Raw genomic sequence first — 26,846 nt, 5'->3', positions numbered from 1 at the left:
CTGCTTATAAGCCATGTTAAAGAATTTGGGTTTTATCCCAAGGGCACATGGTTGTCATATCCTTATGGCGTTTTAGAGGCCAGATTATAAAGTTCAGAGTTATGTTTTCTGAGCCTTACCTTTAAGAGGCAGTTGTGAAAAGGCACTTAAATCTCTATGCCATTGTGGTCTAATGGGCTTTGTGGAATGCCTCCACTTGGGAGTGGTGCTGCTTAGATAGGAAAATTTAAAAAGTTTTTTTTAGAATTTATGTGTTTCTGTAATGTTGTATCTTGGATAGCCAGCATGTTACCTTTTCACATTAAAGGGAATGAATTTTACTATTGGTTGGATATGGATATTAGATCAGAATTTCTCTCTTAATTGGTAGAATCTTAATCTGGCTCTTAGTGAACTGACTGACTATTGAACGCTGCCTGAAGCAGCTGACACTTTTATAGTGCTTAGTATGCACTAGGCACGGTTTTAAGAACATTTAATCCTTGTAACAACTCTGTTACTGTTATCCCCATTTCCCAGATGAGAAAGCTGAGGCTCTGAGTGTTAATTGTGTTGCCCAGGGTTACATGGCCAGAAAATAATGGAGCGCGGATTAGAACCCAGGTCTTTTGGCTTTGAAGTCTGTGCATAACCAGTAGGCTATACTGCTCTCGGATGTCAGCAGTGTTATTAGTAGCTTCAGGCATAGTGAGAAATTTTGGAGTATTTTTATATTAGATTTATGTAAAAGTTTTCACAATGGTTTTTATGTTTTACAGCCTCCAAAAGTATGTTCGGGAACAGATTCTGTTAGCAGTAGCAGTAATTGTAAAACGAGGATCATTAGATAAATCAATTGACTGCAAAAGCATTTTTCATGAAGTCAGCCAGTTGATAAGTAGTGGCAATCCCACTGTGGTAAGTGTGTTAACTCTTTGTGTTTATAAATATTTAAAATTTTTATTTTGTACTACACAAGTACCATTATAGCAACAGTAATGGATATCTACATAAGAGAAAAAATGCACAGTCTAAGAAATCAAGCAATTTTGATTTATGTTTTCTTTTAGTCCTTTTTTATATGTGTACATACTATAGATACAGTGTACTTTGCTTTTTCATTTGATTCTGTTTTTCATGTTGCCATAGTGTTCGTAATCATCATAATGTTCATAATCGTCAGTGTTCCTAATCATATTTAATGGTGTAAAATATTATAAGCTAATATACCGTAATATTCTTAACCATTTCCCATATATTGAACATTTTCCCTAATTTTTAGTAATCTTTTGACAACTACTAGTGATAATAGAAATGCTTGAATAAAATATCTAACATAAAAGTTATTAAATGTTGTTATACTAATAGATCTTGGCATGTCATGACTACCAGGTGTTGCTGTCGCCTGAACAAATTTGAGAACCGTTGTTCTTGACTGAGTTCCTCCGGGAAGGGGAGCCTGACTGTTGCTGTTGTTTTCCTTCCTCTTTCAGTCTTCTGTCTCCTTTTGGAGAGCTGGTTGTGCCTAGAGTGACTGCTTGTTTGTAGCCACTCTGTTAGAGGCAGGAGGAGGTGGAGTTGGTGTTAATGACCAGCTGTGATCCTAACTTAGAACTATTGACTTTTATCAGCTGACTGATAGTTAACTCGTGTAGAATTGGGATTGGTAATACCTGGCTCTTCTGATTCTCGGCAATTAAATCTTTAAATATTTTGCATGGTTTTTTCTCTTTCCCAGTTTCTTTAATCATTTTAAGGAGATCTTTGTGAGGCTGTACACCTTACAACTCTGTACGAATTACTTGACATCTTCAGTGGCCCCCCAGTGAGTGGTGGAATTTAAAAAATTTGTGTACTTTATTGGCTGGTTTGAGGTTAGGATGTGGTAGTCCACTTTAGGAGGGCTGCATACAATGTCCCATACTTTCCACAGTGTCTTGGATCTCTGCTTCCCTCACCTCTGACCGTAGGCAGATGTGCACTTACCTCCCTGCTGTAGCCATCTGCCCTCCACTCTTGCTGGGACACCCCAGACTGATGTACCAGGGTCTCAGCTGAAGGAATATGGAATCAAGTTGTCAGGACTTTGGAACTTCCTATACACACTCTGAGTATTTTTTGTTTTTTACTTTGGAATTCATCGGTGGTCAGATGTTTATTCTTTTTTTCCTTATCAACTTTATTGAGGAATAATTTACATACATTACTATAGCCATCGAAAATGTACACTTCGGTGAGTTTTGACATTATGTATACGAGTGAACCACCACTACAGTCAAGATACAGAACATTTCTATTTCTATTTTGATTTTTGATTGTGTGGATATTGTGTTCTATGCCATTTTTGTGGCAGATTTCTTTAAGAGTAACATTGTGCAATAGAACTTTCTGTGTTGATGCGAATGTTCTATATCTATACTCTCCAATGTGTAGTCACTACACGAGCCACATGTGGCTTTTGAGCATTTGAAATATGGCTGATGTGACTGAGGAATTGAATTTTTCATTTTATTTATATTTAATTAATTTAAATTCAAATAGCCACATGTAGTTAGTGGCAACTGTATTAGACAGTGTACTTCTAGAGACTTTGATAATACAAAAGTCTAATTTTATATCCTTTTCACTTCATAGTGTTGTACAATTTAATTGTTTATATAAAACTAACAACTTCAGAAATGTGTGTGGTTGAATAATTATGTTTTAGAAGTCATTTTGGCTTTGTTTTATGTAGTGAGAGGCTCTTTTAAAAATAGCCCTCAAGTGAGATTCCATTTAAAACTTTTTAGATAAAAATGATTTTTAGATAAAAATGAAGCTTCTTTTTGCTTATATTGCTCTTTTAATTAATCAGACTGTCCCTGTGGGTAGACTCCGTTTCTGTGCAGGGCTTTGCTCTTGAGGTGCTGATGCTTCCCAGTTGCCTGCATTAGTTGTATCATGGTAATCTTATTTGCATGGGTTTTTGTTAGCGTTTGCTGCCTAGCTAATGGCCTTGCGTGCAGTCCAAGGTCATTGATCTTCAGAGGAAGAGCAAGTGGTGGATGTAACTAGCCAGAACTAGTAAGAAACAGCTCTGGAACTGAGGCTTCTACTTGGAGCTATTATCCTAGCCCCTACTGCCCTGAATCAAGTTACTTTTCATATTTTAGATTCTACTTAAAGTCATATTGTTTCATTTGACAATCTGCAGTAAAGGAGTCCAGCTTTTTGCATTTGACCAGGATTTAAACTTTAGGAATTTAACCAATAACTCTGGGATCTGTATGTTTATGACTAATGCCTTTTTCCGTGTTAGTTTGGTGATCACGTTGGCTGGGATTTCAGTGTTAAGGTAGAATTTCTCCGGCTTGTCCTCATCCCCCACAAGTAGCTTCTTGGCAACTGGATGCTGAAGGCAAAGGATCAAGAGTCCCTTGCCTCTCTCAGGAATGAGCACATACTCAGGAGTTGTGTTGTCCACCTCCTTTCCACTTGGGGAATTTGACCCACCACAAAAAGTAGTCCCAGTGCAACATGGCTATTGGATTTTTTTGAGCCACAGAAATAACTGATGTTCTGAGAATGATTGGAACAGAGTGGCTGTTTAATTAGAGAAGATTTTGCTCTATTCACAGTGTATACACTTTGAGAATAGTGGATAAATTTTATATCTTCATGTTTTTTCCCAAAACAAAGATTATTTTTAAGTTGAATTTCTACTAACAGGATTAAAAACTTCTATAGTAGTAGGAAGTCAGTAGTGAGAGGTAGAATTTAATTTCAAGATTGCTGGATGAGTTTATTGTGGTGAGTACACTGAAAACATTAAACTTAGGAAAAATTCCTACAATTGTTTTGCAAGTTGAATGCCCACCCTGTGGCCATCCCTGTTTAGCCTTGCCCAGCAGTTTGAAACCAGCTCATTCAGCAGGTCTGAAAAAATAAGGTTACAGACCAGTAAAACGTTTTACTCTATCTTCTTTTCTCTTTATCTTCCTCTCAAGACTGTTAAGAATTTGTGGGAGTGGCTTAAGAATTTACTTAAGATTTTGTTTTCACTTTTTTTGAGGAAGATTAGCCCTGAGCTAACATCTGCCACCAATTCTCCTCTTTTTGCTGAGGAGAACTGGCCCTGAGCTAACATCCATGCCCATCTTTCTCTATTTTATGTTTGACGCCACCACAGCATGGCTTGACAAGCGGTGCGTAGGTCTGCACTCGGGATCTGAACCAGTGAACCCCGGGCTGCTGAAGCGGAACATGTGAACTTAACCATGGTGCCACGGGGCTGGCCCCTACTTAAGGTTTTCTTAGTCTCAGGGACATGGATAGCAGTGGCAGAGAGATTTAGAACTGATAACAAAGTAGAATGATGAAATCAGGACATTGATATAATGTTGGCTAGAAACTTTCTTTACAAAGGTGATTTTTATTTGAAATGAGATAATTGATGGTTTTCTGTAGATGAAAGAAACGGCTGACCTCATGAATTAAGTTAGGTAACTAACTTTCCCCTCACATCTCTTCTAGAATGCTGCTTCCATCAACCTTCTTTTTGGCTAGAAACTGTATGTAGTCTGGCTTTCCCTCTTCCCTTTCTTTCTTTTTTTTTTTGTTTTGTTTTTGAGGAAGATTAGCCCTGAGCTAACTGCTGCCAATCCTCCTCTTTTTGCTGAGGAAGACTGGCCCTGAGCTAACATACGTGCCTGTCTTCCTCTACTTTGTATGTGGGACGCCTACCACAGCATGGCTTGCCAAGCAGTGCCGTGTCCACACCTGGGATCTGAACTGGTGAACCCCAGGCTGCCAAAGCAGAACATGCGCACTTAACCCCTGCACCACCGACAGGCCCGTCCCTTTCTAAGAGTGTATTTTTGGTGGTCCATCCTCTTGTACCAGTCTAAGGTACGTGTTTAAATAAGTTGAGGTGCAATGTAATATAACACAACACTGATTTTGATTTTGGATTCACACTTTGGTTTAAACCCCAGCTCTGCCATTTATTACCTATCTAACTTGAATAAATTATTTAGCTTCTTTAGGCCTTAATTTTCTAATATGTAAAATAAATGTGATAATGTTCGTTTCTGGGGCCGCCCAGAGGAGGACAGAGGACGTTAAGTGCAGTTAGTAAGCATTCACCAAGTGTTTGTTTTATCTCTCTTGTGGTCTTACATCCTTTTTTTTCTTCCCCCAAAGCCCCTAGTACATAGTTGTATATTCTGGTTGTGGGTCCTTCTGGTTCTGCTATGTGGGACGCTGACACAGCATGCCTTGATGAGCAATGCCATTTCTGTGCCCAGGATCTGAACCAGGAAACCCTGGGCAGCCAAAGTGGAGTGCGCAAACTTAACCACTCAGCCACAGGCCGGCCACACACATCCCTTTATTTATAGAATCTTGGAACATAGACTATTAAATTTTATCTTGTTCTATCAAATAATGTTTTAAGTATTGAAAATCAAGAAAATATTTATACTGTTTTCCATGAAAGAATACTAATTGCTTGTATATTTAAAAAAACTATAACCAACATATTACCTTTCCTTTAACTGCTTTAAGAAGTATCTAACAGTCTTAGTTCTTTACAAGTAGTTTTATGGAAAAATATCTAGTTCATAAAATATTTCCTAAGGAGATTATATTATTTAGATATAATAAAGTTTTTCGTGTGTCGTGATGTATTCTTAGAGTAATTATGCCTGTATGATTATTAAATACTATGTCATTTCATGCCTGTCTTTGCGGACAGGCTGTTTTTCTTCTGTGGTTATAAAGGTTGCTGTGGTTACGTTGTCTCCGTTTGTATAGTGTCGGACTCACTCTCGACTAATTTGAGAGGGATAGATATGGAGACTTTATTTCCTAAGGAAAGGAGCTAAATTTTATTTTAAATTAATATTTAAGCTAAGTTTTTAATCTATTTCATTTTTGTTCTATTCCCTTTGAAAGTAGTAGGTATATGTTAAATCGCTTTTAAAGCTGTTTAACATTTAAGCCTCCTTTCTTCCTCTTTGCTGTGCTAGAGAGAAGTGGGTGAGAAATTCACTTGTCTACAGCAGTGGTGTCCCTGGATGTGATAGCCAACTTAATCTCTCTTATCACAAGTCTCATTGATGTTTGCTTAGAAGAGCAGCTGGAAGTCTGCTTTATGTATGGCAACCTTTCATAAAGTTTATTCCTGGTAATAAAGCTCCTGGGGTAAGAGCCAGGCTATTATAAGAGACAATCGTCTCTCTGAACAAGAGTATTTTATTTTGTCAGCTGGAGTTAGTGTTTGAGTATCTTGTGCTTGTGACAGTAAGCTGGTGAGTAAGGCAAGCTGTCTCTGAAGGGTATTTTTTCACTATCATGAAATTAATGGCTTTTATTAGAAATGAGAATGCTGCTGTAAGGCTTTGAATGTGAAGACAACAGTTACTTGAGTTGTTAGCCAGTGAATTAACTTGTAAATTTTTAGTACTTTAATGAAAGAAAACATTAGACTCTTTCATAACCTTGAGACCTCGTTGAATTTCATCTACTTGTTTTACACCTTAAAATTTTCTCTTTGAAATTTATCAGCAGCTAAAAAGATAAGCAACACATCATATATTAATTTTCTGCCTTCCCTTGTGTTAATAGAGTGTTAGGCATAGAGGTAAATGTTGATTCATTCATCCAACTGACATTTACTTAGCATCTACTATATTGCTTTAGCTATGTCTTTCTTTTTTTAATCGATAACATCTTGTAATTTTAATTTGGTGGAATGTAGATAACAGTCAAGAAGTAGGACCAAAAAAGCCAAAATAAATGGTTATTTTTTATGATAATGGTAAAAATACTGTTGCCACTTTACCTTATCATCAGGTGCTACATTTACATAGTACTTTTACCTGCACTATCTAATTTGAACCTTAGGCCAATCGTGTGAATTAGGTGGGGCAGAGGATAGTAACCCTTTTTTATAGATGAGGCGACTGAGGCCAAGATAGATGAAGTGACATGCCCTCAGTTACTTGAAGTGGTAAATCTTGGACTGTTAGAACCCAGATTTTCTGACTCCTTTGTTGAAACAGTAAGATTCTTGTACTGGACTCCTGAAAGAGTCCCACAGAGTGTTTTTATTTAGAATTTAATTTGGATATAGTCTTAATAAATTTTGTTATTTGGTTTCTAACTTACTGACAATGAAAATTGTCAATTTAGAACTGCTTGTTAGTGTGCTGGTCACATTGTCAGCAGCAGTGAGTGATAGACACCAACAAGGGATTGAGAAACACTACGGAGCGTAAATCAGCGCACTGGGCTCTGGGGCCACTTTGTCACGGGGTGGAAAGCCCTGTGCATTTTAATGGATTCCAAGTATTCACTTTATTACATCATCATATAAAATAATTGCCTTAGAAAGAATTCTTTTGGAAAAATTACGTGCAGTAAATTTCATTAAAAGTGTTTGTCTGCATATAAATTTCGAATCACTATATTGTACACCTGAAACTAATATAATATTGTGTATCAGCTATACTTGAATTAAAAAAGTTTGCTTGCTACATTTGGAAAATTAACAGATATTATGACTTAATTATAATCTTGGGTAAATGAAGCGTTGCTGTGTTAGCCTTGTATTAGTCTAAGATTTATGCTAGTCTAATACTTGTTAATTTTAATATGGTCTCATAGTATACTGCTTATCAATCAGTCAACTGTGACCTTATTTCATTGAAATTCATCACTCTAAATTATTTGCAACAGCTTTTGTTTTTGGCCCTTTTAAGTATCAGAGTCACTGTCTCTAGTACAGAAATGACATCTAGCCCTGACTGTGACAAAGGGCAGAGAGGCAGCCCTTGAAGGTGCTGATCACTAGAGGGGGAGTTAAGAGGTAGTGCACTTGGGATGACCATTGAGACCTAAAAATCTGAAGCAAGCAGACAGGAACCTTTTACAAGGGTAAGAAAAACAAAACTTGTGATCTCTCATTGGCAGATTTGATGCCTTCCCTCCCCCCCCATTCATCCATTTTCTGTCCTCAAAAGGAGCTGTCTTCTTTTCTCCCTTAGGATTTCACTTTTGGCTTGCTTCCCCAGCTGTCTTCATTACCACACAATGCACCTACCGTGAGAGTAACTTTATTTTAATGAGATTTAGTTGATAATTAAATACTGAAAATAAGTAAACATGTTGGGAAATGAGTCTTAGACACATGTGATATGTTTAATTCCTCCATGAATAGGGAAAAATATTTGTTGATAAGTGTAGAAGTGCTTTGCTCTCTTAATGTACAATCGGTGCTTAATTATTCTTCATTCTCCAGGAAGTTCATTAATATGGCACCTTTGAGCCATAGTAGTGTCGTGTAATTAATGTTTATGATGCTGTACTCAGATCCTTACAGGGCTTCCAAATTAAGGAGCAGTTAAACTGTTTGGTGTCTTTTAATGATGAAAATTAGTTCTTTGAAAGCTGGTAATTTTAGATAGGTGAAAACCAGAATATTTGATTTCCGGTAATACCTCTAACCATGCTGCATAATTTATTTTTATGTCTTTCTTAAGTGTTTGAATGGTAAATTAGTAAGAACACACCTGTTTTTAAAAATTTGTCTTTTTATTTCATAAGTCTAAAGTGGAAAAAGATTACAAAACAATACATATGGGTTAATAGTGACATTATTAATAATGTTTAACTATACATTTAAAAACTGGAAAGCTGTAAACAAATGGTACAGAAATAACCTCTGGATAGTAGGATTGTGGGCAATTTTTTCTTTGTGCTTTTCTTACTTTCTAGTTTTTCTGAGATGAAGATATTTTTGTAGGAAGAAAAAGTTAAAAAATATAATAAGAATGCAGTTTGTTTAATTTTCTTATATTAAGACTGTACTTTCTTTTCTGGGTGAATTTGTACTTCATTAGTGTGGAAGTTTTCTGTTGCAGAGGAATGTCTTTATTGCTACATCTCAAAAGCAGTCCTGTCCTACTGAGGGCTCCTTGTTTGTCTGATGAAGGTTGTAGCTAAATAAAACTTACTTTTAAAATCCTTCCTTTTTCTGAGCAGTAGTAGCCTCAAAAAGGCTCTCCCCTTTTGTTGCTCCTACTCCTTTCCTTCAGTCGTTTTTTCATATTTGGACCATAAAACACAACGCATGTAATCTTAGGAAATGTTTATTTCACATAAAAATAAAGCTTTATTGTGAGTATGTGTTTCAATCATTAATTTAGTTGTGTTACTAAAAATCTGAATATGATCGTAGTTAAAAAAATACGCCATTTTGTGGTGAATATAGTTTGGCACTAAAAAATAATTTGTGGCAAGTTGTAAATTACTTGTACAAAACTATTGTAGATCATTTATTTGTAAGAATGGTAAGTTTGTGTTGAATGGATGCGTCTGGGTTCTTTTTAGCTTGCATGGTTTCATATAAATTGTGCGTGAATTCTGTTTCCAATAGATTGGTTGTCTCATCTGAAATTCTCAGATTAATTTCCTTTTTTAGTAAGACATTTTCTTAAACAGTTAGGTATCTGTTCACAGTGTTCTGTTTACTGAAGTCTTATTTAGAAAGGATAGGAGAAAAGGAAAAAATTATGGGATACTAGAAATCGTTTTTAGAATCATAGTATCTTGTAATACGTCATGTTAGATCCTTGTGAGTTAGCTTTTCTCTTTGAATTTCATTAATTTGAAGTTAATACCTAATTTCCCCACCAAAGCCTAGCTGTATTTAAAACCTGTGCTCATAGTTGATCCCAATGTTAGTTAGATGTATCCGTGAAGTTTTGATTGCTGGCACTTTCATTATTAATCACCACTTTAAAAGAAAGCCATTTTTTTAAACTACAATTTTGTTAACTTAAAAATGAAGGGATTGTACTTGATGAGTTTCTAAGATCCCTTTAAACTGTAAAATGAAGTGAATATGTGATAAACTGTTTTGTTTCTAAGAGGATTTTTAGTGCCTGGTTTCTCAGACCAAATTCTTTCCTCCATGTGCTTGGGGCCATGCAAAGGTAGTTACACTTGTGAACTTCTCTTGAAGATTTGTGAAAGAGGGGGCATTTTTATATTTAAACAAATGTATATTTTGAAGTAAAATTACAAAGAGAGAGAGAGAGAGAGTGTGTGTGTGTGTGTGTGTGTGTTTAAGCTAAACCAGGCGTATTCAGAGTACTCTTCTCTCTGTTGAAGGCAGCTTGGTCTATACCCTCAGATCCCTGAGGGAATTTACGTGTATTCTGTGTTGTCAGGGCTTCCTGATGTGGGAAAATCTGAGAAACTGCTTTAACGTGTGGACTAGTGTGCCATCCATAAATATTAATTATACAATGATGCTTATTTTAGTTGAGATTGAGGCAAATAGGAATTTAATTCTTTTTTACATCTTTTAGAGGGAAATTTTGGATGTATACAAAAATGGACAAATAGTGTATTGGTCACCCATGGTTACATCATTCAGCTTCAGCAAATATCAGCTCATGCCAATCTTTAGGAATTTAATTTTATGTCTATTTGCTAAGATTTGCCAAGATAAGCATATGTAAGGTCAAGGTACTGACATCAGAAGCATTTCTGAACAAAGATGTTGCAGTTGGTGGGTGGGTACGACTGTGTTCAGCTGTTGTATAAGCTTGCATAAATAGTATCATCGTGACTTTAATCTTTCGGTTGTTCAGAGGTAGTGTGCATATTTCTGTTCAACCCCTGGAAACTTGCCAAAATAATTTGTATCCCCTCCATCCTTGGCACCTTGACTCTAAATAGTCTGTGAATAAAAGCAATGAGTTGATATTAGGAGCCTTTTGGATAGAGCCACTGAGAAGGAAAATCTTCATTTTCAGTTTAAAAAACTTTTGAAGTACTACCTGGTTAATATTTTGGAGACTATAAAATATGTTCAGCTTTTTGTCTGTTTAAAAATACATTTTACAGGCATCAAGAACACAGAGTCACACAGACCTGGGTTCACATTTCAACTGGCCTTAATTACTTACCCTCTCTGAATTTCACTTCTTTCAAATGTAAAATGGGAGCATAGATTGTTGTGTGAATTAAATGAAATAATACATTCAGTATTGATTATCTTAGAATATTATTTGCACTCTGTGATTGAGTAGGAGTATGTCCTGAGTTCAAGTCCTAGATGGGTTCGTGTAACTGGGGTTGAGGAGGTACTGTTAACAATTACTAGGCCACTTAGAAAGGAGAGCTAATCTTTATTTTATTGTTTCTAATTTTCTGACTGGTAGGTGTAAGATGTAAAAGTATAATGAAAGATCTAAAGATAGAAAATGTTTCATTATGTTTGAATAACTATTGTATTGAAACGAAGCATTGGAAAGAATAATGACTCAGTTATTTCTTATCAAATAATTACAGCAAACTCTGGCCTGTTCTATTCTAACTGCACTATTGAGTGAATTTTCAAGTTCAAGTAAAACTAGCAACATTGGACTGAGTATGGAATTCCATGGTAACTGCAAAAGAGTTTTTCAGGTATGTATATTTTTGTTCTTATGTTGTAATCATTAGATTGTTCACTTTTTACTCAATCTGTTCCTAATGGAGTGAGAACACTTATTTTATCCAGTTGAATAATATCCTGTACTTTAAGATTTCTGTTGTGATTTCCTAAGATATAGTAAAGTGATAGGTTTAGTGAAAATAATTGACAATTTAAGATTACTTGTTTAATTCTAGTCTTTAAACAAAGCAAAAAGGAAATACTACTATAAAGATCCTTAGTTTATTTTCTTATTGTGTTTAGATAGAACTAATTCAATTGGTGGGACTCTACTGGCCTTAAAAATAGTCCTGGCAGAATGCCAAAGAGGGCTGTTTTTAAAATGTTATTGCAGATGGTGTGGACTCTTTGTCTCGTATGTATTGTTTGGCTTTAAAGTAAAGTTATATGAAGGCGTTAGTTTAAATCCGACGGCTCTGCACTAAAGCCGCAGACCGCTCCAGCTCTGAAATAGTCGTCAAAGACTCACTTCTCTGCAGAGGAGCATGTATATTACAGGAAATGTATTCAAACTGGTGTCACTTGAAAGCATACTGTGATCTAAATTATGAGCAGGCCTAAAAATGGAAAATGTTCTTAAAGAAATAGTGTTTTCCACTGGAAAATTTAAGGTTTTTGTTTGTTTTGTTTTATGGTTCTAAAAGGGAAGAACATTTTGAATAATGTTTGCTTTTGATGCAAAACTATTTGTGATTTATTTGCTATAGGAAGAAGATCTTCGTCAAATCTTCGTATTAACTGTTGAAGTTCTGCAGGAGTTCAGCAGGCGGGAGAACCTCAGTGCTCAGATGTCCTCAGTATTCCAGCGTTACCTTGCACTCGCCAATCAAGTCTTGAGCTGGAACTTTCTTCCTCCAAATTATATCCTTTTAACAACTGGAATTCATTTGTGGTAATTTTCATAGATGACTTAATTATGGCTGAAAGTGCTTTCTGTCTGCAGGTTTGTAAAACGTGTTGAAAGAAAATGTGTCTGTTTTAGAAATGGAATTTATTTTGTGTTATACTACAATGCAATGGACTACTTCGAAGATTTAAAATTTCATTTACGATTTTGTAGAAGAGGGTTGAGTAAATGGAAGCATGTGGTAGATAACGAGGCTCTTGCTAACTGAGTGGCAGTATTCCTTAGGAAGGAAAAGGAAAACGGTGGGAGGTGCATATTTATCAAAAAACTGAATCATTTTCTCCTTGTAACATGTAATTACATGGGATTTTTTGACTCACTTTCCTTCAGGCTGCTTTGGTGTTCTCAAATTTGATCTTCAAGGCTGATGATATTGTTTCAAGTGTAGATAATAAGGCATAAATAAGTTTATTCTTTGAAGACTTTTCCCAATGTAAAAATAGGAAAATTTTATTTCTAGCAAATTGTTTATTAGTAATACAAAATAAGTTTGAGTGGGTTATATTATAGATAACATTTTTTTTCATTTACTAAAGTGGAGAAATTTGTATGTTAGAAAGCAGTTCCTTAAAGTTTATGATTTGCTCTTCTAGAACATTTGCTGTCTATTGATAGATTGAAAGCAATAATATATAGTGGCTACCCATTCGCATCATAGTTGAGTCAGACAAGTCTAGGTTCAAGGCTTGGCTGATCTTAGGTGAATTACTTAACCTCTCCGAGTCTCAGTTTTTTCAAATGTAAAATGCGGATATGGATTGTTGAGTGAATTAAGTGAGGCAGTACATTTAAAACACTCAGCAATTAGCTACTATTTATTGAGCTCTTAGTAGTCTCTTTGAATAAAGTTCATCAGCTAGCTAGCTGTTTAGTGCTCTTTTTTTTGGATCTGATATACTCCTTGTGGTATAGGAAATTTAATTTAACCCATTCTGGATGTCTTTAATGAATCCTTTCTTGGGAGCCTGGGAGAGGAGGGCGTCTATTTAGGACGAGAAGAGGGATGGTAGGCACACAGCAAGTAGATATTCAGCTATGTCAGAGATTGAGGATGAGACTCATCCCGTTTCCGACAGTGCCAAGAGCTGCTGCATTCATGTACAGAGATGTTAGCTAATTATCTGTGGCTGGTAAAATTGTGGGACTCTAACGGGGTCGAGTGTAACTTTTACTTCTATTGTCAAGCTAATACTTTAATGTAATAGAAAATTAACTATAAAATGCTGTCTAGGGTAGTGCGTCCCTGACTCAAACCCTGAGTTCTCCAGTTTTCTCTCCCAGAAGCAACCATGGTGAGCTGCGGCTTTGAGGCAAAGCTTACAGTGAGGGTAATCACTTTCTCCTTTTATCCCTAGTCTCGAGTCATCTTTCTCCTGATCAGTTTTATATCTTGAATATCTTCTTGCTTGTTAAGAGGTACATATTTTCTTAGGTTTGCTTCTTAAACAATTTCTCTTTTGAGTGATGCAATGTAATTTTTGCTCCAGTTTTTGTTAGTAAAAAAAAAGATGTTGAAAATCTTTAAGACAGATTTGAAAAGTAACAGGCCGTATGGAGCTATCAAAACATTAATTACATATGTAAGGAAAATCAGTGAAAGTTACACTGCAAATATTGTAGCCAATTTTAAAGTCTCTGTTTTAAGGGAAAATGTAGTTGGCTGAAGAGTGACTATTTTGTAAGAGGAAACAGTGCTCTGGGAGTTTGGAAACAAAGTTTGTCTAAGGATACACAAACAAAATATTTTTATAAAGTATTTAGATAAAGCTTTGGAAAACCTGTCATCTAAAAATGATAAACACTACTACAGTGTTGCCAAAGGAAATAATTCCTTGTTTAAAGAAAAGTGGAGGGGCTGGGCCTGGTGGCATGGTGGTTAAGTTTGCGTGCTCTGCTTCGGTAGCCTGGAGTTCGCTGATTCAGATTCTAGGCCTGCACCTAGCACTGCTCCTGAAGCCATGCTGAAGTGGCATGCCACGTAGAAGAAGTAGAATGACCTACACCTAGGATATACAACTATGTACTGGGGCTTTGGGGAGTGGGGAGAAAAAAGAGGAAGATTGGCAACAGATGTTAGCTTGGGGCCAATCTTCACACACACAAAAAAGAATAAAGAAAAATAGATTTTGATCTTGACTTTATGGCTTATAAATAAGTTCTTATGTTACTGTAGATGTTTATGTAATAGCCACTTGTTGGCTAACTGAACTAGAGTTAAGTATTCCTTTAATTGGATTAGCTTTAAATGTAGGAGAAAGAACATGGCAATGGAATTAAACTGAGCTACATTTTCAGTGCTGATTAAGGAAGTTAGTTTCAAGGAACCCAATTCTGACCAAATTTCTAGTTTTGGCAATTATTTGGAGATCTATTCAGTCAGTGGGGGAGGAATTGAATAATAATTGTTTAGCTTTGTACTTTGAAGAGGATCTTATGATCAAATTTAACTTAGTTAATATATATTAAGCTGCTGTCTTTTTAGAAAATGATTTGTCTTTAGGATAGACAGACAAATAGCAAGTAGACCTTGTAGAAATGTGTATTTTATATCAAATATATTTGATCATGTAGATGGTATCAAGTTAAATTATCAATATTAATCCCTATTCATAATTTTTCGTAATCTGCTTTCTTGTTTGTATCTTTTATTTTGATGTCATTTTATTTTTTATTTTTATTTTTTTTTTTTTGAGGAAGATTAGCCTTGAGCTAACATCTGCTGCCAGTCCTCCTCTTTTTTTGCTGAGGAAGATGGGCCCTGAGCTAAAATCCCTGCCCATCTTCCTCTACTTTATCCGTGGGACGCCTACCACAGCATGGTTTGACAAGTGGTGTGTAGGTCCGTACCCGGGATCCGAACTGGTGAACCCCAGGCTGCCGAAGCAGAATGTGCGAACTTAACTGCTGTGCCACTGGGCCAGCCCCTTTGATGTCATTTTAAACATCCGGAAATACTACAAGAGTGATTGAAAGAATTGCCATATGCCCTTTACCAAGATTCACTAACTGTTAACATTTTGTCCCATTTATTATTCTCTCTCTCTGTCTCTCAACACATGCACCTATGTATGTGTGTTTGTATATGTATGACTTAAAATACATTTTCTTCCTGAACCATTTGAGAGCAGTTGCAGACATTATGCCTGTTTACTTCTGAATATTTCATCGCATGTTTTCCTGTGATGAAGAATTTTGAAATTGCACTGTGATTCTCATAGGAGACTGTCTTCCAAAACCGTAGTACAGTTTTCAAAATCAAGAAATTTAATGTTGATACAATATCGTTACCAAATTATAGTCCATATGCAAATTTTGTCAGTTGTCTCAATTATATGCTTTGTAGCTATTTTCAGTACATTGTATGCAGTTGTCCTAAGTCGTCTTTGATCTAGAACAGTTCTTCAACTTTTCTTTGTCTTTCACAAACCTGACGATTTTGAAGTGTGTAGGTCAATTACTTCTTTAAATGTCCCTCAGTTTGGGTCTCTCTGATGTTTCCTCGTGATTAGATTCAGTTTATTCCCTTTTTTTGTAAGAATACTATAATGGTGACATTGTGTCCTCCTCAGTACTTTATGTCAGACAGCACATAATGTTAATATATCATATTTAGGGGAGTATTCACTTCTATCATTTGGTTAAGGTGGTGTCTGCCAAGTTTCTCCAGTATAAAGTTGCCCTTTCTTTTTGTAATAAGTGATTTCTGGTGTTATACTTTAAGGCTATAAATATCCTGTTCCTTCTAAAAGTTTCAACCATTAGTTTTAGCATCCGTTGGTGATTCTTGCCTGAATCAGTTATTATGATGATAGTTAGAAATTGGTGATTTTCTAATTTCGTCATTTCCCTTTGTGTTTATTTGCTGGCATTCTGCCATGAAGAAGAGATTTTCCCTTCTTCCTCATTTATTTATTTACTTACTTATCTCAATATTGACTCAGGGATTCTTATTCTTTGGAATGGATTATAATCTATTGCTGTCACTATTTATTTTGATGCCCAAATTGTTCTAGCTTTGGTCCCTGCCAACTATCTTCTGTGTCCTTTTGATTTGTCCCACTATTCTAAGTTTTAACTGAAATAAGTAAGGCTTAAATGTTTAGGAATGAATGGTTTATTTTAGATGCTCTATGGAGAGTCCACTCTAATTATTTAAAAGTTTTCTTTTAAATGTTTACAAATTTTAAAAATTGAGCCCCCTGAAAGGTAATCTCTGCACAGAAGCACTTTATCTCTGCCTATTCTCAAGGTAATTTTCATTGCAGTGATGATTGGCTATTTTTTATAACAGCTTTATTGAGATGTATTTCACTTAGCACATTATCCAGCCATTGAAAGTATATAGTTCAGTGGTTTTTAGTGCAACGATCCAGACTTGTGCAGCATTACTGTCATTAATTTTAGAACATTTTTATAACCCCGAGAAAGGCCCTGTATCTATTAGCAGTCATTCCCCATTTCCCCCAAACTCCCCAGCCTGTGGCAATCACTAATCTCCTTTCTGTCTCTATGTTATGTACCTACGCTGGACATTTCATATAGATAGAATCATATAATTTGCAGTCTCTTGTGACTGGCTTTGTTACTTATAGCCTCATGTTTTCAAGATGCATCCAGGTTATAGCATGCACCAGCGCTTTATTCCTTTTTATTGCCATTTAATGTTCTTTCGTAAGGATATGTTACGTTTTTATTTATCTGTTGATCTCTTGCTTGACAATTGGGTTGTTTCAACTTTTTGACTATGAATGAATAATGCTGCTGTGAACATTCATGTATAAGTTTTTGTGTGGACTTAACATGTTCATTTCTCTTGGATATACTTAGGAGTAGAATTGCTGGATCATATGGAAACTCTATGTTTAACCTTTTGAGGAACTGCCAAGCTGTTGTCCAAAGTGGCTGTACCATTTTACATTTTCACCAGCATTATATAAGGGTTCCAGTTTCTCCACGTCCTAGCCAACACTTGCCGTCTTTTCTTTATAACCTTCCTGTTTGTATAAAGTATTGTCTCATTGTGCTTTTGATTTGCATTACCCTAATAGCTAATGTACTGAACATCTTTTTGTGTGGTTATGGGACATTTGTCTATCTTCTTTGGAGAAACGTCTATTCAAATCCTTTTGTCCGTTTTTCAAGTGTGTTATTTGTCTGTTTAAAATTGAGTTGTAACAGTCCTTTACATATTCCGGATACAAGTCCCTTAGCAGATACATGATTTTCAAATATTTCTTCCTTTTCTTTGAGTTTTATTTTTATTTTTTTATGGTGACCTTTGAAGCACAGAAAGTTTTAATTTTGATGATGTCCAGTTTATCTAGTTTTTCTTTTATCATATATCAGAAACCATTGCCTGATCCATGTTTATGAAGATTTGTAAGTATGTGTTTTTTTAAGACTCGCTTTTTACATGTACTTGTATTGAAGTCTTTGATCCGCTTTGAGTTAATTTTTGTATATGATATGAGGTAGTGATCCAACTTCATTCTTTTGCATGTGGATATCCAGTTATCCCAGCAGATAACTGACTGTTGATCAGGAAGGTAGAAGAGGCTAGTGGAGTAGGAAGTACCTGGGATAGTATCATGGTGGTAAATGATTGCTGTCTCTGTTAAGATGTAATTTAGTTGGCCTTACATCAGTTTTTAATTTGGAATGTAAATGGATTGATAGAAGGAGAAATTGTTCATATGAATCAGTAATCTATAAACTTAAATATGCATGCTTAGCCTACCAATTTTGTATTTAGGACGTATTACATAAATATTTGTTGGTAAATGAAAAGATGTGATTGTAGACCAAAATGTATATTAGGTTGCCTAAAAGGAAAATTTGAGGCTTTAGCTGCTGAAGCTTTTAGAAATTTCTTATAGAGAAGTATATGAATTGTGACTATAAAAATGTTATTTGGAGAACCAATTGAAGCTGACTCAACAGTGGAGCTAGGATTTGCAAAGAGAGGTATTGACAAAAGAATATATGGGTTGACCATTTAGATGGTTATTAATATTTAAGCATATTAACACTCATATTTAATAACTTGTTTTGCAGTGATCTTAGGTCAAGATTTATGTGCATACAGAGTTTCACTAAAGACATCATAGCTCTACAGCAGTGGTTCTCAGTAAGGAGTTATTGTGCACACTTGGGACATTTGGCAATGTCTGGGGACATTTTTGGTTTTCACAAGTAGGGGAGCACTACTGGCAACTAGCTGGTGGAGGCCTGGAATACAGTTAAACATCCAACAATGCATAGGACAGCCGCCACAACAAGCAGTTATTGTGCCCAAAATGTCAGTAGTCATCCACACAAAAACTTGTACGTGAATGTTCATAGCAGTATTATTCATAATTGGCAAAAACTGGAAACAACCCAAGTGTCCATCAACTGATGAATGGACAGATGTAGTTTACCCATATAACAGAATATTGTTCATCAGTAAAAAGGAATGCTATTACTGATACATGCTAGAACTTGGATAAACTTTGGAAATATTATATACACTAAGTGGAAGAAGCCATCCACAAAAGACCACATATTGTATGATTTCGTTTATATGAAATGTTCAGAGTAGGCAAATCTGTGGAGCTAGAAAGATTAGTGGTTATCTAGGGCTGGGGTGATTGAGAAGAAATAACAGGTGATGGCTTAAGTGTGTGGGATTTCTTTTTGGGGTGATGAGAATGTTGTAAAATTATATCATGGTGATCGTTATATAACTGAGTATACTGAAAACCTTTGAGTCGTACACTCAGTGAGTAAATTGTGTAGTATGTGAATTAAGTCTCAATAAAGCCTTTAAAAATAGCAGTCATGCCAAGGGTTAGAAATCTTACTCAACAGGTCAACTGCCCACTGTCAATGGAACGTTATATTGTAGAGAGAAATTGAGGGTGAAGATAAAGTTTTGGGAGATACTCCTATGATGGTGTCATTGAAGTAAAGGGAGTGAGAGAGAGCATTCACAGCGAAGCAAAGAAGACCAATGTCAGGACCTTTAGCTACAACAATATTAAGAACCAGGGAGAAGCAAAAGAGATTGAACAGGCCAGTTTAGACAAGTGGAGGGGAGAACCAGGCAAGGAGTCTTTGGAAGCAAAGATAGAGGAGTGTTTCAAAGAGTAAAGGTAGTAGACATAGTCTGGTACTGATGAGTAAGATGTAAATTGAAAATAGGCCATTGGATATCAGTTAGGACATAGATAATCATATAGAGTTCTGTTCAGGTGAGTGACGGGGTAGAGGAAAGCATGAAAGCCATACTTAGTGTTTGAGTAGTGGTTGGTAATTGATGAAGTAGAAAGTGAAATGTAGCTATTTCGTGGAGCGTGGACTGTGAGAGATCGAGGGAGTGGGAGTTTGGGCCAAGTGAATCTTTGGTTTGGCTTTGTATTTGAAGCTTTGTAGAGATGAACCTGTTTATTGCCCAAGGTGGGGAAGTCAGAATTTAGGGGAAAAAATGCAATATTGTAGTGTTAGCTAGGCCAAAGATGTAGCTGTTGAGACAGCCCAGGATGCAGTTAAGGTAGTGAAGAAGATAGTAAGCTTTAGGAAGTACGGGGTGTCTACCTTCAAGATCCAGGTTTCTTAGCTATTAAGTGCTGGTTTGGTCAGCTTTGTCCAAGTTTGTTCAAAAGTAGAGGAACAAAGTGTTAGAAATCAGCATCTGATGGAATTTTAAAACGTGTTTGTGTGTATGTATAGCCATTGTGAAGTCTTTTCTTTAGTCCTCTCTTTGAGTTTTTCCCCCAATGATTTTCTCTCTATTTGTGCTTAGTATTGTACACTTTTAAAAAGAAAGTAGGTTTCTAAAGTCATTAATCATTGTATGAAGTACCTTACACATTATCCTTCTAGGGATGTTTCTGCTTTACAAAGAAGGTGTCCAGGGAAACTAGTAAGAATTTTTGACTTTGGGCCATTGGAAGAAAAGGTTATTTTGGGAATAGTCCCTTCAGTCTTGGGTCATAGTTGATTGTGCTGAATTGTATTTTACCTAGATAATATTTTTCAAAATATTTTTTAAAAGATTTTATTTGGTAGTTCCCATATCTATTCTGTGTTTCCTGTGCCTCCCATCTTGCCATGATAGCCCACTAATACCAGCTATAGTTATTATTATTCTACTGTATAAGTAGATAACTATCGTAGATGGGAGGACCTCTGGCTGTAGGAGAAAGTTAACGAAACTGCTTTTCTGTTGTTGACCAGCAGGTGGTTGGAGAGCAAACGAGGGAAAGCCCACTAAGTTGTTTGCTACTGCCTGAGCAGTGCTGTGCAGTTTGATTTTCTCTTTCTAAGCCTACAGATTTCTCACTTACTACTTTATATGGTTTAAATCAGTGCAGGAGCAGGGAGGAATGGATTGAGCATTAGAAAAAGGTCTCCCTAAGAGGAAACTTGCTTTCACACTTTTTAACTCTCTTATTCAATTGCTTAGCAATTTAAGACCATAGGCAACTTAGAAACTGAACCTTGTATGCCAGCAGCAGCAGCGTCTTGGTGCTCCTCACCTTTGGCTAAGTTTTATCATCTATGCAGATGTCTGTTTGGGCAAGCCTGACTTAATTATTTTAAACACAGTCTTTCTCGCTAGAAAATGATTTCTTAAAAGTTATTTAGATACTGATGAACAGATATTTCCATTGAATTTTTAATTCTGTGAACCTGTCTAGGTTATTTCAGTTCAATAAATTCTTAATGAATGCCACTTCTCACAAGGCAGTCCTGGACTGTGTTACAAAGCTTAGAGTTTAAGATTGCATTATTTGGAAAATGATATTGCTGGGAAAATAATAAGAGAGCTGCCCTCTGAATTACATGTTTTTCTCCTGTATTAGGTTTGAGTGAGAGGTAAATGCTTGAGACATTATATAGAGAGTTTTGGTTTATTAATACCTAAATTGAATTATTGAAGGCCTTCTATATATTTTAATTTTGACAGTAGGATTCTTTTTGTTAGAAAGCTGTGATTTAGAGGATTAAGACCTTGTGGGTTTAATCCTTTTATGGGTTAAATAAACTTTGCTTTTGCCGTGGGTGGAACTGTACTGCCTACCCTGGTCAGCTGTCTTTACCAGATTTTGGTCATTATTTGCATTGGGGAAAAGTATTTGTCTGTGTGAATCTGTTACCTTTAATACAAAGTCACTGTTCTACTGACAGTGGGCAGGTAGCGTGATCTTTATATATAAAGATTATGTAACTGCTCACCCTAAACAGTTCTTCTGAGAGATCCCAGCGGTCAGTGTAACTGTGTGGCTTCACAACTCAGCAAGAATTAGATTTTTATTTCCTTTAAAGAGGGAACTATGCCTTTTTTCTTCACGTCTGCTTTGGTGACTAGCCCTATACTAGAGTTGATAAGTAAGCAATATGTTAGAATGGAATACAAAAAGAGAGCTTGATAGCCTGCAGGTTCTCTCACCTAGTCACCACACGGTCACCCACGCCTAAATGTGTAGTATTTAACTGAATAAAAGTAACGGAACTGTAGTCTAATTGGGGTAAATATTACTTAACGTCACCTTTTGAATATTTTATCTTAAATTCTCTATTTTTAAAAAATCTACTTTGGATAAGTACAGTCATGCGTTGCTTAATGACGGCGATACATTTGTTAGGTGATTTCGTCGTTGTGTGAACATCATAGCGTGTACTTACACAAACCCAGATGGTACAGCCTACTACACACCTAGGCTGTATGTTACTAATCTTGTGGGACCACTGTTGTATACACAGTCCATCGTTGACAAAACATTGTTATGTGGTACATGACTAAATATTCTTCTTTATACATCAGATTAACTTCACAAAGAAGAAAGAAGTGGGGAATTATCAGAAGACTTTGATTAAGATTTTGAACTCACTTTTATAATAAGTCATCTAAAATGCCTACTTAATACATTGTCTTATGCTTTTTCACTAAAACAACAGTTATCTTAATTAATAATTCATGTTCAGAAACTTACGTTTGGCATTGATAAAGATGCGTGAACATAGCATAAATTTTGAGGCTCAAGAAATATTATTTTCTTTTTTTAAAAAAAGCATTGAGATATAATTTACATACCATATAAGTCACACATTTAAAATGTACAATATTTGTTTTTAATTTATTCACAGATTTATGCAACCATCACCACCATCAATTTTAGGGAATATTCATCACCCCAAAAAGAAACCACACACCTTTTAGCAGTCACACTCCCCCATTCCCCCCCCTTCATCCCCCTCCGTGGCAACTACTAATCTACTTTCTATCTGAATAGTTTTGCCTATTCTGGATGTTTTAGTTAAATGCGGTCGTACAATATGTGGGTTTTTGTCCCATGCTGCTTTCACATGGCATACTTTCAAGGTTTTATTTATGTTGTAGCATGTGTCAGTACTTCATTCCTTCTTATTGCCAAATAATATTCCATTTTGTGGATATACCATATTTTATTTCTCTGTTCATCTGCTCATCAGTTGATGGTCATTAGAGTTTTTCCATTTCTTGAAAACAGTATTCAGTATAGAATAATGCTGCTATGAACATTTGTGTACAAGTTTTTACATGGGTATTTGTTTCCATTTCTCTTTGGTGTATACCTGGGAGTCAAATTGCTGGTCATGTGGTAACTCTACATTTAACATTTTGAGGAATTCCCAGAGTGTTTTCCAAAGCGACTCCGCTATTTTACATTGACATTGCCGTATATGAAGTTCCATTTTATCTGTGACCTCACCAACACTTGTTATCTGTCTTTTTGTTTATAGCCATCCTATTTCATATGAGGTGTTATCTCAGTGTGGCTTAGATTTGCATTACCCTAATGGAAATGCCATTGAGCATCTTTTCATGTGGTTATTGGCCATTTGTGTATCTTCTTTATAAAAATATCTATTCAGATCCTTTGTCTATTTTTAAATTGAATTGTCTTTTTAAAATTTTTGAGTTGTATGAATTCTGATGTATTATAAATATATAAAGCAAATCCCTTAGCAGATATATGATTTTCAAATATTTTCTTCCATTCTGTGGGTTGTCTTTTTACTTTTTTGATGATGTGCTTTGAAATATAGAAATTTTTAATTTTGATGATGTTTGTTTTATCTTTTTTCTTTTGTTGCTGGTGCTTTTGATATATTTAAAATTGCTTTGCATGACCCAAGGTCACAAAGGTTTTTTAAAATAGATTTGTTTTTTAGAGCAGTTTTAGGTTCACACCGATACTGAGTAGAAGGTACAGAGATTTTCCATAGGCTCCCTTCCCCCATTATCAATGTCTCCCACCAGAGTGGTACATTTGTTTATAATTGATGAACCTACATTGACACATCATTATCACCCAGATCCATGGTTTACATTGAGCTTCACTCTTGGTGTTCTCTGGGTTTGCTCAAATGTATAATGGCATGTGTCTACCATTTATAGTATCATACAGAGCAGTTTTACTGCCCCCAAAGTCCTTTTTGTTCCACCTATTCATTCCTTCCCTGCCACCCCCCGTCCCCTCCCCCTCCCCCAACAAACCCTTGGCAACCACTGATCTTCTTTACTGTCTCCGTAGTTTTGCCTTTTCTAGAATGTCATATAGTTGGAATCATATGGGATGTTGCCTTTTCAGATTGTCGTCTTTCACTTAGTAGTATGCATTTAAGTTTCCTCTATGTCTCTTCATGGCTTGATAGCTCATTTCTTTTTGTCACTGAATAATATCCCCTTGTCTAGATAAGAGTTTGCTTGTCCATTTATCTACTGAAGGACATCTTGGTTACTTCCAGGTTTTAGCAGTTAGGAATAAACATCCGTGTGCAGGTTTTTTGTGGACATAAATTTTTAATTCCTTTGGGTAAATACCAAGGAGTGCAGTTGCTGGATCATATGGTAGGAATAAGTTTAGTTTTGTTAAGAAACTGCTAAACTGTCTTCTAAAGTGGCTGCACCATTTTGCATTCCCATCAGCAATGGATGAGTTTCTGTTACTCCATGTACTTGCCAGCATTGATGTTGTCAGTGTTCCAGATTTTGGCCAGTCTCATAGGTGTGTAGTTATATCTTGTTTTAATTTGCATTTCTCTAATGACGTATAACATGGAACGTCTTTTCACATGTTTATTTCCATCTGTATACCTTCCTTGGTGAGGTATCTATTAAGTTCTTTGGCCCATTTTTTAACCAAGTTGTTTGTCATTGTTGAATTTTCAGAGTTCTTTGTGTATTTGGATAATGGTCTTTTATCAGAAATATCTTTTATGAATATTTTTCTGCCAGTCTGTGGCTTATCATTGCATTCTCTTGACATTGTCTTTCACAAAGCAGAAGTTTTTAATTTTAAAGAAGTTGAGCTTATTGATTCTTTCTTTCATGGATTCTGCCTTTGGTATTATGTCTAAAAAGTCATTGTCAAATCCATGGTCATCTAGATTTTCTATATTCTAGGAATTTTATAGTTTTGAGTTTAATATTTAGTTCTGTGATCCATTTTGAGTTAATTTTTGTGAAAGATGTAAGGTCTGTGTCTAGATTCATTTTTTGCATGTCGATGTCCAGTTCTTAAGGCACCATTTGTTGAAAAGCCTGTCTTTGCTCCATTGTGTTGCCTGTGCTCCTTTGTCGAAGATCATTTGACTGCATTGATTTGGGTCTATTTCTGGTCTCTCTATTCTTTGCCCTTGATCTGTTTGCCCATTCATTCTTCAATACCACACTGTCTTCATTATTGTAGCTTTATAGTAAGTTGGGTTGTGTCAGTTCTCTGACTTTGTTCTTAAGGTCACAAAGATTTAATCCTATGTTCTCTTCTAAGGGGCTTATAGTTTTAGCCCTTACATTTAGATCTATCATACATTAGATCCATCATCTGTTTTAATTTAATCTTTGTATATGGTATAAGGTAGGGATCCAGCTTTGTTATTTTGCATGTGAATATCCTTTGGTTCCTACACCGTTTGTTGAAAAAAGTATTCTTTTCCAATTGAATTGTCTTGGCCGCCTTATGTAAAATCACCTGACTGTAATGTGACAGTGTATGTCTGGCTTCTCAATACTATTCCATTGGTCTATGTCTGTTTTTATGCCAGTGCCACAATGTCTTGATATTATCATAGCTTTGTAGTAAGTTTTGAATTCAGGAAGTATGAGTCCTCCAATTTTGTTCTTCTTTTTTTAAGATTACTTTGTCTTCTCAGTGTCCCTTGCAAGTCCGTTTGAAATTTAGGATCAGTTTATCAATTTCTGCAAAAAACCAGCTGGGATTTTGATAGGGATTGTATTGAATCTGCAGATCAATTTGAGGAGTCTTGCCATGTTAACAATTTTAAGTTTTCTGGTCCTCAAGCATGGATATCTTTCCATTTATTTAGATCTTTAATTTCTTTCAACATTATTTTATAGTTTTCAGAGTAAAAGTTTTGTACTTTTTTTTGTTAAATTTATTCCTCAGTATTTTATTCTTTTTAGTTCAGTTCTAACTGGAGTTGATTTTTAAATTATTTTCGTGTTGTTCATTGCTAGTCTATAGAAATTTTTCTTTGTTGTATGTTGATCTTGTACTATGTAACCTGGCTGAACTTGTTTATTATTAGCTCAAATAGTATTTTTAGTGGATTCTTTTGGATTTTCTATACACATGATATCTGCAAACCATTATTTTTTGAAAGATTATTATGTTTAAGTTTTATATGTACAGAGGTGATTTATGAAAATATCCTCCACCCAAGGCCTGGGTGGTGCAAAATTTACAGGTCCTGGGATTTGATAGATACTTAAAATCTCCCTTTGGCCCAGGGAGCTAATTGCTCTGGCCATCCATTCTGCTTGGTCTCACCCTCTTGAAAGAGAGTACTGAGATGAAATCCAATTGCTTTCTATTCTGTTTAGGTCACTGCTGTCCTAAGAAAGTGCCCTAGTCCTGTGATCCTCTATCGTACCATCATCCCCGTTTAAAAATGGGCTTTAAGATCCTGGACAGTCTGCTTTCTGCCTCCCTCTCAACACTCTCTTCTGTACTCTTTTTGTTAAAGCTGCGCTCCCAGGCCAAGTTTCCTTCTGCCCGGGCACCTTTGCACATGGAGTTTCTTTGCCTGCATGCCCTCTCTCCTTCTTTCCCTAGTCACCTCCTAATTGTGCTTCAGTTGTGTACCCTATATTAGGTCAGATTCCTTTTGCTATGGCTTCTCGTATGTACGTTATATATGATTTTCTCCCATTTGGCTCACTTCTCAGTTCGTAATTTTTTATTTGTTAGCTTATTTGAGTAATATCTGTTTACTCACTTGTTTGGGAGCTCACCAAAGCATGGGTCATGCTTTTGTTCACTGTATTGTTGGCACCTTGCAGCGTGTCTAGTGTGTACTAATATATGCTTAACGAATATATACTACTTAATTATTGAGGTAAGGTGATTCAGAAGGATTATCTCAGTTCTTGGATGTTTGTTTATGCTGTTAAGATTGTTTAGCTGTCAGTTCACCTGGTGT

At 35.9% G+C, this 26,846-nt stretch overlaps 1 protein-coding gene across 3 annotated transcripts in view; it reads left to right on the top strand.

The window, feature by feature from the left end:
* XPO4 (exportin 4) overlaps window positions 1–26,846 on the top strand; it is a 125,824-nt gene that overhangs the window by 38,451 nt on the left and 60,527 nt on the right. For all 3 annotated transcript variants that reach the window (XM_070239450.1, XM_070239452.1, XM_070239451.1), the window contains 3 exons: window positions 759–897; window positions 11,323–11,439; window positions 12,175–12,328. In XM_070239450.1, the coding sequence (XP_070095551.1) occupies window positions 759–897; window positions 11,323–11,439; window positions 12,175–12,328 (410 nt within the window). The remainder of the gene's footprint in view (window positions 1–758; window positions 898–11,322; window positions 11,440–12,174; window positions 12,329–26,846) is intronic.

Source organism: Equus caballus, chromosome 17 (genome assembly GCF_041296265.1).
Source record: "Equus caballus isolate H_3958 breed thoroughbred chromosome 17, TB-T2T, whole genome shotgun sequence".
In the NCBI taxonomy this organism is placed as follows: Eukaryota; Metazoa; Chordata; class Mammalia; order Perissodactyla; family Equidae; genus Equus; species Equus caballus.
This window is presented reverse-complemented; position numbering and strand designations above follow the sequence as displayed.